At 40.6% G+C, this 15,115-nt stretch overlaps 1 protein-coding gene across 1 annotated transcript in view; it reads right to left on the reverse strand.

Moving 5' to 3' along the window:
- Positions 1-324: 324 nt before the first annotated feature.
- SLC6A1 (solute carrier family 6 member 1) overlaps positions 325-15,115 on the reverse strand; it is a 69,611-nt gene continuing 54,820 nt past the window's right edge. Inside the window, exons 11-15 of the mRNA XM_033926635.1 lie at positions 14,112-14,243; positions 12,902-13,004; positions 8,192-8,292; positions 4,548-4,715; positions 325-2,840 (exon numbers count right to left, since the gene is read on the reverse strand). Coding sequence (XP_033782526.1) covers positions 2,736-2,840; positions 4,548-4,715; positions 8,192-8,292; positions 12,902-13,004; positions 14,112-14,243 — 609 coding nt within the window. The 3' untranslated portion in view covers positions 325-2,735. The remainder of the gene's footprint in view (positions 2,841-4,547; positions 4,716-8,191; positions 8,293-12,901; positions 13,005-14,111; positions 14,244-15,115) is intronic.

The following is a 15,115-nucleotide window of genomic DNA, read 5'->3' on the forward strand; positions in this document are numbered from 1 at the left end:
TAGATAACTGAGAACATAAGTACAATCTCTGGTTAATCAGCGATAGATCAGGATGCAACATAGGCATCTAAAAGCCAGTTTACGTATGCCAAAAACATTCACAGGGCTTATAAAATAAACAGTTTTTTTGTCAAACACTATGTAGAACAAATTAATTTGGCAATAAGTAGCTGAAAATCATGGTGGGTACGATTTAGGCATAATTCATTTTGGAACTGTTGCCTGAGAACTGGCAAAGCTGAAGACATCACCCTGGCAAACATACCCACTGTTTGCTGGTTTATTTTTAGCCTTAAGAAAGACACTACTGGAAATGGCCATACATATTGTATAATATAACTTTTATTTGTATTCTAAACTCTTGAAAACATACATGACGATCGTGCTTTAATTATGACACCATTAATAGACATTTAAAATGCATCTGAATTTATAAATATTATACATTTAGTCCATAGAACAGATGGAAAGTTACTAAATAATACTGTACTCTTTTAACAGGCTCTGTATATACTTTGAATATGTATATTACATATATATTTTATATAGAGATATATTTGCTTGGTGTTCTGAGAACAATATCTTATTGCAAGAAAGCATAGATAATATAATAATTTTGTTGTAAGGGCAAAATACTACAAAAAAAAAAAAAAAAGATTACAGCTATTCACAAGTTGCACACAACAGTTCTACCACACGATTTTTGTGCTATATAAGATACCAGTTTGTACAGAGGATGGCTAGAAAGCATGTCTGTCCAACTTCTGTGTGATGGTTGTTTACAATCAAACATTACATACTGCATTTTCTTAGAACAATAAGGGACTGCATTACATTAAACCATAAAAAGAAATTAGAATTTATTGTCCTTAAGCTACTGAAATTCACAAGTGGAAATGGACCGTCTTTATAGCCAATCCCTTTATAAGATGCCTTGGTTAGTACGAAGCTTGTCGCCCAAAGCAGTTTTTGTAATTGTGGTCAAGGTTTGCTCTCTGCTGACTGGCTATAAAGAAGCTTTACTGTTCAATGATATATGTTATACAGGACTTGTGATTGTGATATGACAATAGTTTAAAACCCTGGAAGGTTACAAGACATATCTGCTGAATTTCATATGAGCTCAACAATTGACATTAAGAATGCATTTCATATTTTATTATATTTTACACTTTATATGAGAAAGGTGCAAAACCACTAGACAATACCTTCTTTGCTGTATTTTGGAATGTATTAAGTTGAAATATATGTATATATACTTTTTTTTTTCTACAATTATGTGCTTAACATTCTGAGAACAATACTTTATTGCAAGAACATTTATGATTTTTATCTCGAGACAGAAACAATGAAATAAACCAACGCTCACGGTTAACATTTTTTTTTTCCACTTATTAGATCTACATTAACATATGTGCTATCTAACATATTACATTGCACAACAGCTTGCCGGAAAGCATGTTCATTGCACAGTTCTGTCACAGCCATTTACAATCCAACAAATATGGGGTTTACTTTAACATTTGCTCTTAGCTGCCGAACTAGAAATGACATGGAGGGAAACGTGAGACGGCGGTTACTTTTCTCTGCCAATCATCATCATCGTAAAAAAGAATCAATAAAAATAAATAAATTTAAAAACAACAACAAAAAAAAAAAACCCAACCAAAAGCAACAACAAAACCAAGGAAAAAAAAAGAACTGTTTTAAAAGTGCCATTGAGGCCATCATTTTTCTTCTTTTCTTCTGTTTAAGGAAACCTCAACCGACTGCATCAGTGCTGTTGTGAACAAGTAGTAACACTTGAAGCTTATTGAGTCTATAGCAAATTGTGCTTTAATGTTAGTTTGATAATTTTTGCACTTATTTGGGCCATATCACAACTGAATATATCTATGTAAAAAAAAAAAAAAGGGATTTGATCAAAATTGTCACGGCCATAGATAACAAACGTGTTGTATTACATATGCATCACTTGTGAATTTACATATGAATTTGTGCTGTAATGTTTTTTCACAGCTGTTAATAAAATGTTTTAGTAGACCATTTTGTCTGTGCTTTTCTGACTTTATTTTAATTATTTAGGTAGACCAAAATATGATCCTAAAAAAGTAATATCTTTGCTTCAAGGAAAATGCTGGAATTAAAAAGAAATTTCACTTATGAAGGAATTTAAATGAATGTTTGAAATGTTTTACAATAGAATGTGCTTCAGCTGCCCGATACTTAAAAAAAATTGAAAGAAAAGAAAATGATAGTTCTCGACTATTAGAATGTTAAACGGGAAATTTTTTGTTGTAAATTGTGTACAAAATACAATATTAATGTGTAAAAAATTAGCTTTAAAATTTAATTGTACTTCTGGAAAGTCAGAAATAACAGTCCTGGGACTCAGCTGTAAGAAATATATCAATAAACTACTATAAATGAGCATCACAAAACCTCAGATCTTCATTCCAAAAGGCAGATTAAAAATGTGTTCAATTTATAAATTCCAAGATATTCAACTCTTATTGAGAAAGCATAAAAACATTTAACAGTCTGTAAATCACCTGGTAACACAAAGCAGACACTTCCTGTTCCCCAAAACAGCATGATTTCCCTTGTATTATACTGGTGATGGTCCCCTTTTTTGCCACTAGAGGTAGGTAAATATGATGCGGATATAAATTTGTGGTCATTTCAACCATTTCTTTTAGAGTCGAGCTGGTGGGTTATTATTCAGGTACAGCAGTTTAGATGTAAGCTTCTTTGTTTGCCGAGTTGCTCTGGGACAACTGCTCTGGCCCATTTTCAGGGTGGAAAATATCATCACTCGGCTGAATCATTACTTGTAAACGCTATTACGAAAAAAAAAATCGAGAGAATTAAGTTAAATTTTAAGAATGCTTTAGAGAATTGTATAAGACAGTAATAAATGAAATCATCCTGGCAACCTTGACTGATTTTGATTAAAATCACATCTCCTATCGAATTCCTCTGAGTCTGTAAATTGTGTTGCATATCCAGTTATTGATTTTTGACAAGGATATTCTTTCATGAGTCAAAGATTCCGTAAAGAATGAAGGCTAGGCTTATTCATGTGTATTTGGATCTATCTCATCCATTTCATCGGTAACTCCAAGAGGTCCTTAGTGTGCCCTTGAGCAGGTTTTTCCAGGTTACAGAATAATGGTAGTTACAAGTGCAATTTAATTGTTAAATTAGGTGGAAGGGATGTTATGGTTAGTTAGTGAAGAGCTGAAGACTGTACATTATGAGAAAATGAGGACTTCCATTATCTCGGTGGAAGGAGTACTGTGATAGAACAATTTGACAGGACCCCTTCAGTTGCTATCTGACTTAGAGATTTAATAATAATAATAACTTTATTTTTGTATACCGCCATACCACAAACAGTTCAAAGCGGTTTACAGGGGAAGAACATAAGAACATAAGAAGTTGCCTCCACTGGGTCAGACCAGAGGTCCATCTCGCCCAGCGGTCCGCTCCCGTGGTGGCCCATCAGGTCTATGACCTGTGAAGTGGTTTCTGACCCCTTCTATGACCTACCTACCTTCTATGACCTATCTGTACCCCTCAATCCCCTTATCCTCCAAGAACCTATCCAAACCTTCCTTGAACCCTTGTAAAGTGCTCTGGCCTATCACATCCTCTGGAAGCGCGTTCCATGTGTCCACCACCCTCTGGGTAAAAAAGAACTTCCTAGCATTTGTTCTAAACCTGTCCCCTTTCAATTTCTCCGAGTGACCCCTAGTGGTTGTGGGCCCCCACAGTTTGAAAAATCTGTACATATACAGAGAAGATACAGAGAGTAATTGTCAAGTGTATTGGTAACCAGTTTTCAATTATAAGGAGGGACAGGAAAAAGGAGGAGAGATGGTTTTGAAGACAACTTTATAGAGGCTTTTTTAAAAAATGTTTTATTGTCATTTGACGATCATGAATGTAATCGGCCTAAAATAATTTTTAAATAAATAAATGGCATTAACAATCAATAAGGTCATTTTACTGGAGTCTACAGTGGCACCTGCTGATTTAGGCATCTAACTTACCCCGTCTTATTTTTTTTTTACAAAACTGCAATAGTGTTTTTTAGCAGAGGCTGATGTGCTGAATGCTCTGCGCTGCTCCCGATGCTGTATGACCACCAGGAGCAGCGTAAAGCATTCAGCGTGACAGCCTGTGCTAAAAACTGCTATCCCGGATTTGTAAAAAAAAAAAAAAAAAAAAAAGGGGGGGTTATTCAGCTTAATTGGTAGTGTTAATTGAAAGCACCATTAAAAAATGTCTGTCCCAAGGTGCCTATAAGCCAAGTAGGCATGGTTAGGGATAGAGTTTGGGTGTGGATTAAGTTAGGCAAGAAAACCCTGGCTTAATATACCAGTGCTTAAGATTATTGCGCCAATCGTCACCCAAGTCTGATTTAGGTGCCACTAGGCGCGATTCTACAAAGGTACCTAACTTTTATTGACATACGGTAGGTGCCATTTTTCAAAATAAGCCTCAGAATTTAAATTCGGCAGGATAATATCATGCAGAATCACCTGTTTTAAAGAGCCTTTTAAGGTGAGGAACATATATGCCATATAGCCCGGGATCAGCACCATGGAGGACAGAGCCATGAACCAGCCAACACCTTGGCCCCACTTGGGGAAAGTGTAAGAACCCATCTTAAGTGGAGTCATTTGAACAGCACTGAAAATGAAAACTCCCTAAAGGGAAAAAAATGAAAGTGCGTTTTAGTTTAGCATATCATGGAACTTGTATTACTACTACTATTATTTCTATAGCGCTACCACACGCATGCAGTGTCACAAAGAAGAAGAAAACAGTCCCTGCTCGAAAGAGCTTACAATCTAAACAGACAAGACAGAGAAACAGGATGTCATGGATACAGTTAAGGGGAACAGTTAATCTGCTGGCTGGGAGCAACTAGATGAAAAGAACGAAGTCTGGAATTCGCAGTAGAGGAGAAGGGTAAAGCTAATAGCAGCTGATCTGAGGAACGGAGTTCTCTGGGAGGTGTATAGATAGGGACAGCAGAATAAACACACTTGTAGGTCAGCAATAAGATCTTGAACTGTATGCGATGGCGGATAGGAAGCCAGTGAAGTGACTTAAAGAGAGGGGTGACATGAGTGTAGCGAAGTTGGTAGAAGATGAGACACGCAGCAGAGTTTTGCACAGATTGCAAGGGGGAGAAGTGACAGTTAGGAGTAGATTGCAGTAATCTAAGCGTGGGGTTATGAGAGCTTGGACAAGGGTCTGGGTAGTGTGCTCAGAGAGGAAGGGGTGAATTTTGGTGATATTGTAGTGCTCCTTGTGATCAGCTTAGAACTAGGGACCCTTTTACTAAAATGTGCTAGATATTGCAGTTACCACAGTTTAACACAGAAATGTAATGCGTGGTAGCTGCTAATCTAGAGTGACCACTATTGGGGAGAGGGGGTGTGTCCAGCATCTTCCTATGCAGGTCCTTCTGCCAAGCTTTGATTAAAAATGCAAGTGAATCCCCTATCCCCGTGACCATTCTGTACCACCCTCAGTCTAACTTTGAAGCCCTGGTGGTTCGCATTGAAAATGGATGTTGGATCTTCCTGCAGCAGCCTTGCAAGACTGCTGTGGGAGGTTGTAGCAGCCATTTTGAGATAGGAACTGGTATGAGCAGGAGCCCAAAAGGCCACTGGACCACCAGGGGTTTGAAGGTAGACCAGAGGAGGGCCCAGGGTGGGGGGTAGTGGGGGCAACCCAGGAGGACTGGGATAGAGGCTGACCTGGGGCAGGATGGGAAGGAAGATGGGCTTTCTGTGTGGAAGAGAGGCGGGGTAATGGTTTGGGTTTGACTTCAGTTTCAGCCAAAAATGAAAGCCTTGGTTTCAGGCACCTTCAAACTGTTAGCACATGGCTGAGGCAACAGTTAACTTGGTGCCTGGACACTTAGCACATACTCTTTGCTGTGTTAACTGCATGGACTGCACCTTCAGGGCAAAATACTAAACTTCCTGCGCTCTACTGTAGATTTTCTGCTGTCGCAAGGCTTCCACTCAGCTCATGCGAGCAGAGGATCTAGAAAGCGGGAAGTTTAGCATTTTTGTCCATTGACCTTGAACGAAATACTGGTCAGCACTAATCATGGGCTTTTTTGACTGCTGAAGATATCTAAGAATATTGAAACGCTAAAAGAATTGTCTACAGGCCATCAGTTCATGACTGGATTCATGAAAGTTTTTTTTATGCCGATGATGAAAGAGTGACTTAGCTCTGTAGGATAAGAGTAGCTTGCAGCTCTTTGAGGTTTTTCCCTTCCATTTTTTATGTATGATATTTAAACACTGCTACTACTTTTGAATTTTGAGAGAACTGTTATTCTTGTGTATTGGCTACAACCTGATATCTCCTAAAACCATCTTTTATTTTGATATACCAGATCAAATAATGTCACGTCAATAGGTTTTGCAGTTTTGGCACATTAATGCCTACAACTAACAGGTAGTAACACTTTAATCAAAGGACCCCTATTTGGTAAATTCATGAGAAAGTATGTCCTATAATGTTTATTCAATTTTCTTCTTGGAATAGTTGATCTCTGATTTTCCCTTCACTTTCTGGCCACCAAACATTCGCTGTGCTTACTCATTGAATTCTTTCATCTTTATCGCTGGGTGGCTATGCCATATACCCAACACCCTTTCTGTAGGAAATTTTCTAACGTTACCCCTCAGTGCCCTGCTTTCAGCTTCATATCTTGATATTTTTTCTAGAATTTGTTTCCACTGAAAAATGTTTATTATGCATTATATTCAAAGATGTTTCTCAGACGTTTCCTGATTTATGATCGAGACATTTGAATATCTCAGAGGTATACATCGGTGGGTATGCATGAAAGATTCCTAAGCACTGCTTCTTTTTCAGGTTTATTTATTGTGACTATCCTGCAAACCTGACACTAGTGTTCCCGTGGGCAAGTTTGAGAACCACTGATATATACCTCTGAGATGTTTAAGTGTCTCTGAATATGATCTCCCTATCTATTCACTCTAGTATTTCTCTGGCTCTATCTACTACCTTAAGGTCATGTTTGCTAACTGTTATAACACATGTACTAACACCATGCTCACAGGAATAACATGGGTATAAAGGCAGGAGGGCCCAATTCTCTTTTGGATGCCGACATCGGCGTCTGCCTAAGAAGGGGCTATCAATCGCCCATCAATCACGCGTTAGCGTCCAAAATAGAATCATGTCTACATTCCCGGCCAGACACCCGAAACGTAGGCTAGCATTTTGCAGACCTACATTTAAGGCAACTGTCTTGCATCTACGTAGATGCGAAGCCACTTCCGTGCGAAGCCATACCCATGCCCTGCCTTGGGTGGCTCCTTAGACACACACCACATTTCTGTAGATGGACTCTGGAGGCCTATAATGTGGGCATCCTGCCTCTGACAGCTTGCTTTTTTTTTCATGTGCGTACAGATTGGCTGCCAGACATCAGTAGGACGCCTACTGCCACTGGGACATGCGTTTGAGACTCGGGCCCTAATGCATGTCAATGTTTAGAAAACATGGTCCTTAGCTGCATAGAAACTTTGGGAGAGGATGGTTTAAATCTTTTCCTGGGTACCTTAGAGAATGAAGACTTCAGATGAAAGTGATCTCGAAAGAGATGCTTCTCTGGCATGTAACAGGGCCAATCATTTATGTATACCTAGCTGGGAGTGTTTGCTAGCCTTGTATTTGTGAATTTTAGTAAAACATTCTCAGCTAGAGATCACAAGAATTTCTTAAAGTACAAAGCTTACCGCTGTCTTTTTTTTGAGAAAGCAATCATAACTTCATAGATTTTAAAATACATTTACATATCTGCTCCAATAACAGGCAGCATAATTGAGCTGAATACACAATTGCTGCATGATTAATGTTTACATCGAGGATTTAGAGGACTTCTTAATGCTGGAGGATAAAATTCATTTGGAACACGAGCCCTTGAATTTCCATTGAAGGGCAATGATTTTTTTTTATTCTTCATAAGCGATAACACATTTCATAATATATGTGACTTTCTGATTTAAACATGATAGATATCAATCCCACGTATCCATGTCAATGCATCAATTGCGATAGTTCATAGTTTAGCAACAATAATGGTTGTCCTACTTACTGCTACAATAATGGTTCTCCTACTTACTGCTACAATGATAGGTGTAAAGAAAGACCAGCAGAGTTTCCACCAGATGAAAGGTCTGTAGCCAACCATCTCCTGGATATTGTCATAAAATCTGTTAACACCTAAAATTATAACAAAAAAAAGAGGAATGGAGTGAAAGTGCTCTGTAAGTGGTAAGCACTTTGGCTTGTAGACTTTGCATCTCTTTCATTTTGAGAACTGCCTATGGAAAAAATACCCACAAGTCGTGTGCTTGTTTAGGTTTACATTTATTCCGGTACTTTGTATACCACAATTTAAATAATTTTCATAGTAATTTACAATCACTTAAATCTATGACAGAAGGAGAAGAGTAAGAGAATGAACTTAGGTTGCTATGGGTCACTATATCCAATCACTATGGCAGCTAGTGGATCCCCCATACTTGCTCAAAGCTGTGTTAGGCATTAACACAGCAAAAACTGCATTTTTGTAATGTGTGGAGAAAGTGGGGGTTGGGTTGAGTTGGGATCAGGCTGGGAGAGGAGATGGATTTTTAAGCAGGAAGGGGTTCTTCTAGATACCTCTCTTCTCAGCCATCCCTTCTATGCTGTTCTGGAGAGGGTGCAAAGTTTCCTGCACTAAATGCAGCTGAAAAATCCGATTTGTTTGGAGCACAGGTGGGGAGTAATGAATGGACGCATTTAAATGAAGTCCACAGTAATAGTTTCAGCAGCCATGTGTGCAAACCTAACAGCATTATCATGGGGTTCGTGGCAGGTTTGCACTCATGTTATTGTGCACTGAGAGGCAGATTCTATAAGCAGTGCCTGAAATGGCGGATGCCTAGAAAAATGGCATCTGCTGTGTGTCAATCATGTTCAGGTACCACTTTGAGAATTGCAGTTACCAGCGCCGAATGATGACCTTAGGCGTTGATAATGTAGGCCAGGATTTAAGGCCTGCATTTCCAGTGCTGAGGATCATAGTAGAATCGCACCTAGCAATGCATAGTGGTACCCAAGGCCAATTCCGCCCTTAAACACACCTACTTAGACATGCGGCATCATTAAGCGCCACGGTGTCCGAGTGTTAGCTGCTGGTCTCTGTATGTTCAAATGGCTTCAGCATGGCCACTGAAACCATTACCGCAGACTTCATGCATTCATTAATATAATAAAAATAGGCATTCCTAAGTAGATAGGGGCTATTGCAACATTCAATCTGATTGTGTTCATAAATGGGATTTTAGTTTAGGAATAACCACAGATTAATACTTTTAAAACTAATAGGAGGAAATATTTTTTTCGCTCAGAGAATAAGTTAAGCTCTGGAATGTGTTCCCAGAAGATGTGGTAAGAGCGGTTGATGTATCTGGTTTTAAAAAACGTTTGGACAAGTTCCTGGAGGAAAAAGTCCATAGTTTGCCGTTGAGACAGACATGGGACGGTATCATGGAATGCCGCTACTATTTGGGTTTTTGCCAGGTACTTGGATTGGCCTCCACGAAGACGGGATAGTGGGCTAGATGGACCATTGGTCTGACCCAGTAAGGCTGTTCTTATGTTCTCAAGTTCTTATATCTACTTTATAAATGGGAAGTTCTCGGACTGGGAGAAGGTGACGAGCGGCGTGCCCCAGGGATCGGTTCTTGGGCCCATCTTGTTCAATATCTACATAAATGACCTAGAAGAGGAAACAACAAGTAATATAATCAAGTTTGCAGATGACACAAAACTATGTCGGGCAGTTGGATCGCAAATAGACAGAGACGCACTTCAAAGAGATTTGAACCAACTGGAGAAATGGGCGGAAAAGTGGCAGATGAAATTTAATATAGAAAAATGCAAAGTGATGCACCTGGGCAGGCAAAACAAAGAACAAGAATATAAAATGTTAGGTGTAACATTGGGCAAGAGCGAACAAGAAAGGGACCTGGGGGTACTGATAGACAGGACCCTGTAGCCGTCGGCTCAATGCGCAGCGGCGGCAAAGAAAACAAACAGGATGTTGGGTATGATAAAGAAGGGCATCACGAGTAGATCGGCGGATGTCATAATGCCGCTTTATAGAGAAATGGTCAGACCACACTTGGAATACTGTGTCCAACAATGGTCTCCCTACCTAAAGAAGGATATAACCCTACTAGAGAGGGTGCAGAGACGAGCCACAAAACTAATAGAAGGTATGAAGAATTTGAGTTACGAAGAACGCCTTGAAAAACTGGGATTGTTTACTCTCCAGAAGAGAAGGCTGCGAGGGGATATGATAGAGACTTTTAAAATACTAAAAGGTTTCGACAAAATGGAGCAAGAATCTTCGTTATTCACATTGTCAACAGTGACTCGAACAAGAGGTCATGGACTAAAACTTAGGGGAGGCAGACTTAGGATTAATATCCGGAAGTTCTGCTTCACACAGCGAGTGGTGGACGCCTGGAATGCTCTCCCGGAGGAGGTTGTGACAGAGACCACCATTCTGGGATTCAAGGGCAAGTTGGATGCACATCTTCATGCAAATCACATTGAGGAACACGGGTGAACAAGGTGTCCATTAGAGAACACCTAGCTTGGCCTCCGCGTGTGCGGGTCGCCGGACTAGATGGACCTAAGGGTCTGATCCGGTGAAGACATTTCTTATGTTCTTATGTTTATAGTCTAGATCACAGTTCTTCAACCGCCGGTCCGCGGACCGGTGCCGGTCCGCAGAAAATTTCTGCCGGTCCGCGCAGGACCGGTGAGATGAACGCCGTTAAATTTTCTGCCCTGGTGGTGTTCGGAAATCTTCTGTTCCTCCAAGCCTCGGGCGATCAAGACAGGCTGCCGACGTCGGGCATTCCCTCTGTGAGTCTCGCCTATGCGGAAACAGGAAGTTGAAACAAAATAGGCGGGACTCAAGAGAGGGAAGGTCCCGACGTGGGTAGCCTGTCTTGATCGCTGCCCCGGCCGAGTCGCCGAAGAGGGCCGCGGGGAAAGTGCAGGCAGAGAGGAGATGGTCAGCGTGCGCGGGGAGGTCAGCGTTTCGATTGGGGCCATCAGCAGCGTTTGTGCTGAGAGTCTGCCCACGTGCAGGATGCGGCGGGTAGGGGCCTCCGGCTTGTCTTGGGCTTCAGGGCCTGCGGTGCAAAGCTGTTTTTTTTTGGGGGGGAGGGGGTCGCGAATGTGCAGGGAGCCTTCAACAGTGGCTGTCTCCTCTCCTAGCAGCTCTGTACTTCCAGGGCAGTGATTCACTTTGGCAACTTCCCCTTTCCTCAGAGGCGGCAACGGACCCAAGGCTGCCTAAGGAAATCACTGCTGCAGGCAAGTACTGAGAGCTGCTGGAAGGAGAGGAAGCCACTGTTGGAGGCTGGGAAGCTGATGGATAAAAGGAGAGCTGCTACTGCACCTGGAGGGAGGTAGAAAGAGAGATGCTGCTGGGAGGGGAAGAGAGAAAGGGATGGGAAGAGAGCTACTGTTGGATAGGGGGGAGGAGGGAAGGGAGAAGGAAAAAAAAAGGAAGGAAACAGCTGGCAGGGAGATTAGAGGAGGGAAAGGGGAGAGACAGGAATGAGAAAGTAGAGAGAGATTGATGCTGGAAAGGGGGTCAGCAGAGAAATGAGAGAGGGATAAAGATGCTAGATCTGGTGTAGGAGAGATAAAAATGAAGAAAGCAGTGAAGCTGGAATGAATGATGTAAAAAGGAGAGAGGAGGCACAGGCTGGATGGAAGGAGGAGAGGCCAGACAGTGGATGGAACGGGCAGATGCTGGAAGGAAGAGTGGAAAGAAGATGAAAGCAGAGACCACGAAAGGTAGAAAAAAAAATCATTTTATTTCTATTTTGTCATTACAATATATCAGATTTGAAATATATATCCTGCTAGAGACATAACTGGGGACTGAAAAGCCTAACACTATTCCTATCATGTGTGATTGCAGTATTCTGTTAGCATGATATTTCTGTGTAGCATTCTGTAATAATTTGGCTTGTTCAGTTTTCTTGATAGAGGGGATATATGTGAAGGGGAGGGGAGACAGGGGTTTTGTTGGTCCTTGCTCTGAATATTTATATTTATAAAATGACAATTGTACAGAATATTGTTTCTTTTTATACTTTAATAAAATACGTTCAATATAAAATCATAACTGAGGCTTGTGCAGATGGGATCAGATGGTTTGTGGGGACCGAGCTTGCGGAGACAGGGCGAAAATGTGTTTTTTATTTCGGTCTTAGTAGTTTGCCGGTCCACAAAATAATTATTTTATTTCTGCCGGTCCACGGGTGTAAAAAGGTTGAAGAACACTGGTCTAGATCACACAAACCGATCTCTAGCACCATGATGATTTCCTCTTTCAACTATACAGTTCTCTCCAATCCTTATGGCTTCCTAACAGATCTGAGTTTCAGAATATACACAATAACTTTACAAGATAATGCCTGCATACGTATGGTTTAAGAGCCAGACTAATTTGCAAAATTTGCGTAACTCGAACACCACTAGAACCAGAGCCTAGAACCACTGACTTAATTACTTGCTAATTGTAGAACATTAATGCTCTATTTCATGGCGGATGCTCTTCTGTCATGATATGAAGTGATAAAAGAATTGGTTGAGTATGGTTCAGGGGAAATGAAGAAATCAGTCAAGTATGTTAACAAAGAGGAGAATAATGTTGACTGAATTCAATGAAAAGATATTTCAGTCACCTGAAATAAAACATTTTTGAAAGATATAGAATAGTCAAACCAAAAAAAAAAAAAAAAAGAGTACGTACCATAGCACCAGGATATTGAGATGCACTCAAAGAATACAAGGAACAGGAGAGACATTCCACTGGCAGAATAATAATCAAAGAGCTTAAATACGTAAATCCCACCCTGTAATACATTAAAAAAATGCTTAGTTGTATAATTGTATAATAAATTCATACTATTTCCAAAAAACTTTCGGTATCCTTTGGTACCTGGCTGTTACACTGTAAAATTCCATTAGTCTTAAGTACATATGGGTCGATATTCAGCCTGCGACAATTAGTGATTTTTATGTAAAGTAATTTTTATTCAACCAAATATAAACACAAGTAGTACAAACGTCGTTTAAAATTTAGGTATAACACAACACAACTCCAGGTCCCAAACCCCCCCAACCCCCCCCACCCCTTCTGGGCAGCAGCAGCAAGGACAAACATAGCTAAGAAACGCACTGTCAAAATAGGAATAAAGTTCAAATCAGTCCTCCCAAAGCTGTCGTTGAACATAAGGTGGAAATGTCTGGCTGAAAGGATACCAGCATTGACGAAACAACCGACCCTTTTTTGCCTCCATGTCTGCAATAGCCTTTCTTTCTAATAACATCTGTTGTAGCATTAAAAGTCTCCACTGTGGAAGTGATGGTGGTTGAGGTGAAAGCCACTGGGCGAGAATACATTTCCGGCCCATGAGCACAGTTTTCAATTAGTGATTTTTAAACACCATCTCCTATGGGCTTTTTATGCCCCATGCTGAATCTCCAGGTACAATGCATCCACCACCAATCATCCTAATTCTGGCAATATTTAGTCTCTTTGCAGTTCTAAGTTTATTCAGAGGTTCCAGTTAGTCAACTGAATATTGTTGCTAACTTGCGGCACCTCCCAGACCCCACCCTTGGACTGGGTATCAAATGATCAGCAGGACTTATCCAGGTAGGAGCTATTTTCAAACAGATGAACAATGTTGAATATTGAGCCCTTAAACTTAGTGACTGTGCCTTATATTAATTTTGGGTCCAAAAAAACACACTAGGGCTTATTTTCAGGGATTCTTATTTTTTCATGTATAACAATCATCTCACTCTTCCTCTCCTCCACCCCAATTCTTCCTCTTTTCTTTCTCCCTCTCCCACCCATATGCAGCATCTTTCCTCCCCTCGTGCAGCATTTCTCTATCCCTCCCTCCCATCTCCCTATGCAGCAGAACTCCACCAACATCCCCTTAATATATTACCTGAGTAATATTGGATAGTCCCACCAGATAAGAAACAACACACACCACAGCAATAAAAATTTCTCTTCGCGGGCGTAATAATTTTGGGAATTCATCTACCAGGGCAGTTATGAATCCTTCCACAGTACAGAACTGCAGAGAAATACAAGTGTTATACAGTATATACAAAATTTCCATAATAAGAGGGCAATGCTGTACATCTTCTTCTGCATATTTTCCCTCCATGACTTAACACTCCCTACATTTAAAAGTAGATGAGAGGTAAACAATGCCATACTGAGTTGAGGGAGGCAATAATCAAACTACACAGTTTTATGGGTAAACTTGGGATGACACACAAACCCTCCCCCCCCCCCACACACAATTCCCATAAAGCACTAAGGGCTAAACCACGGAAAAGCTTCTTACTGTGGGCCAGAGGTAAATGCTCCAATGCTTATTCAATTCCTATGAACGTCAGAGCATTTACCTCGCCAGCCCACGGTAAGGAGCTTTTACGTGGTTTAGTAAAACCCAGCGCAAAAGTGGCAGAAAAACAACGGGAATGACCAAAAAAATAATAATTTAACCCCCCCTCCCCCCGATGATCCAGGAATCTCCAAGATGAAAACTTTTATTATAAGACACCTTATGATGTACAGTGGTTCAGTGGTATGGACTCGGAGCAGCTTCAGCACTGCAAGACAGCCTTCTGGGGAATCATTTTCTTAGTTGCTGCAGAGACTTCCCACTCAGTGACACGTCTGTTGCTATAGAGAAGATGACTGCTTTTATTATCTCTTTGAGCTTCATCATCTTTATTGGACTCCCGACGAAGGCTTTTGTGCCGAAACGTAGCCCATGTTGAGTCTGGACCACACCACCACTTTACATCATAAGGTTATAATAAAAGTTTTTTTTATCTTGGAGATTCCTGGATCGTCAGGTTTTTTTAAAAAACGTTTTTGGTCGTTCCCACTGTTTTTCTGCCACTAAACATGGGAAGAAACATTTACGAGACAATT

This window comes from Geotrypetes seraphini, chromosome 17 (assembly GCF_902459505.1).
Source record: "Geotrypetes seraphini chromosome 17, aGeoSer1.1, whole genome shotgun sequence".
In the NCBI taxonomy this organism is placed as follows: Eukaryota; Metazoa; Chordata; class Amphibia; order Gymnophiona; family Dermophiidae; genus Geotrypetes; species Geotrypetes seraphini.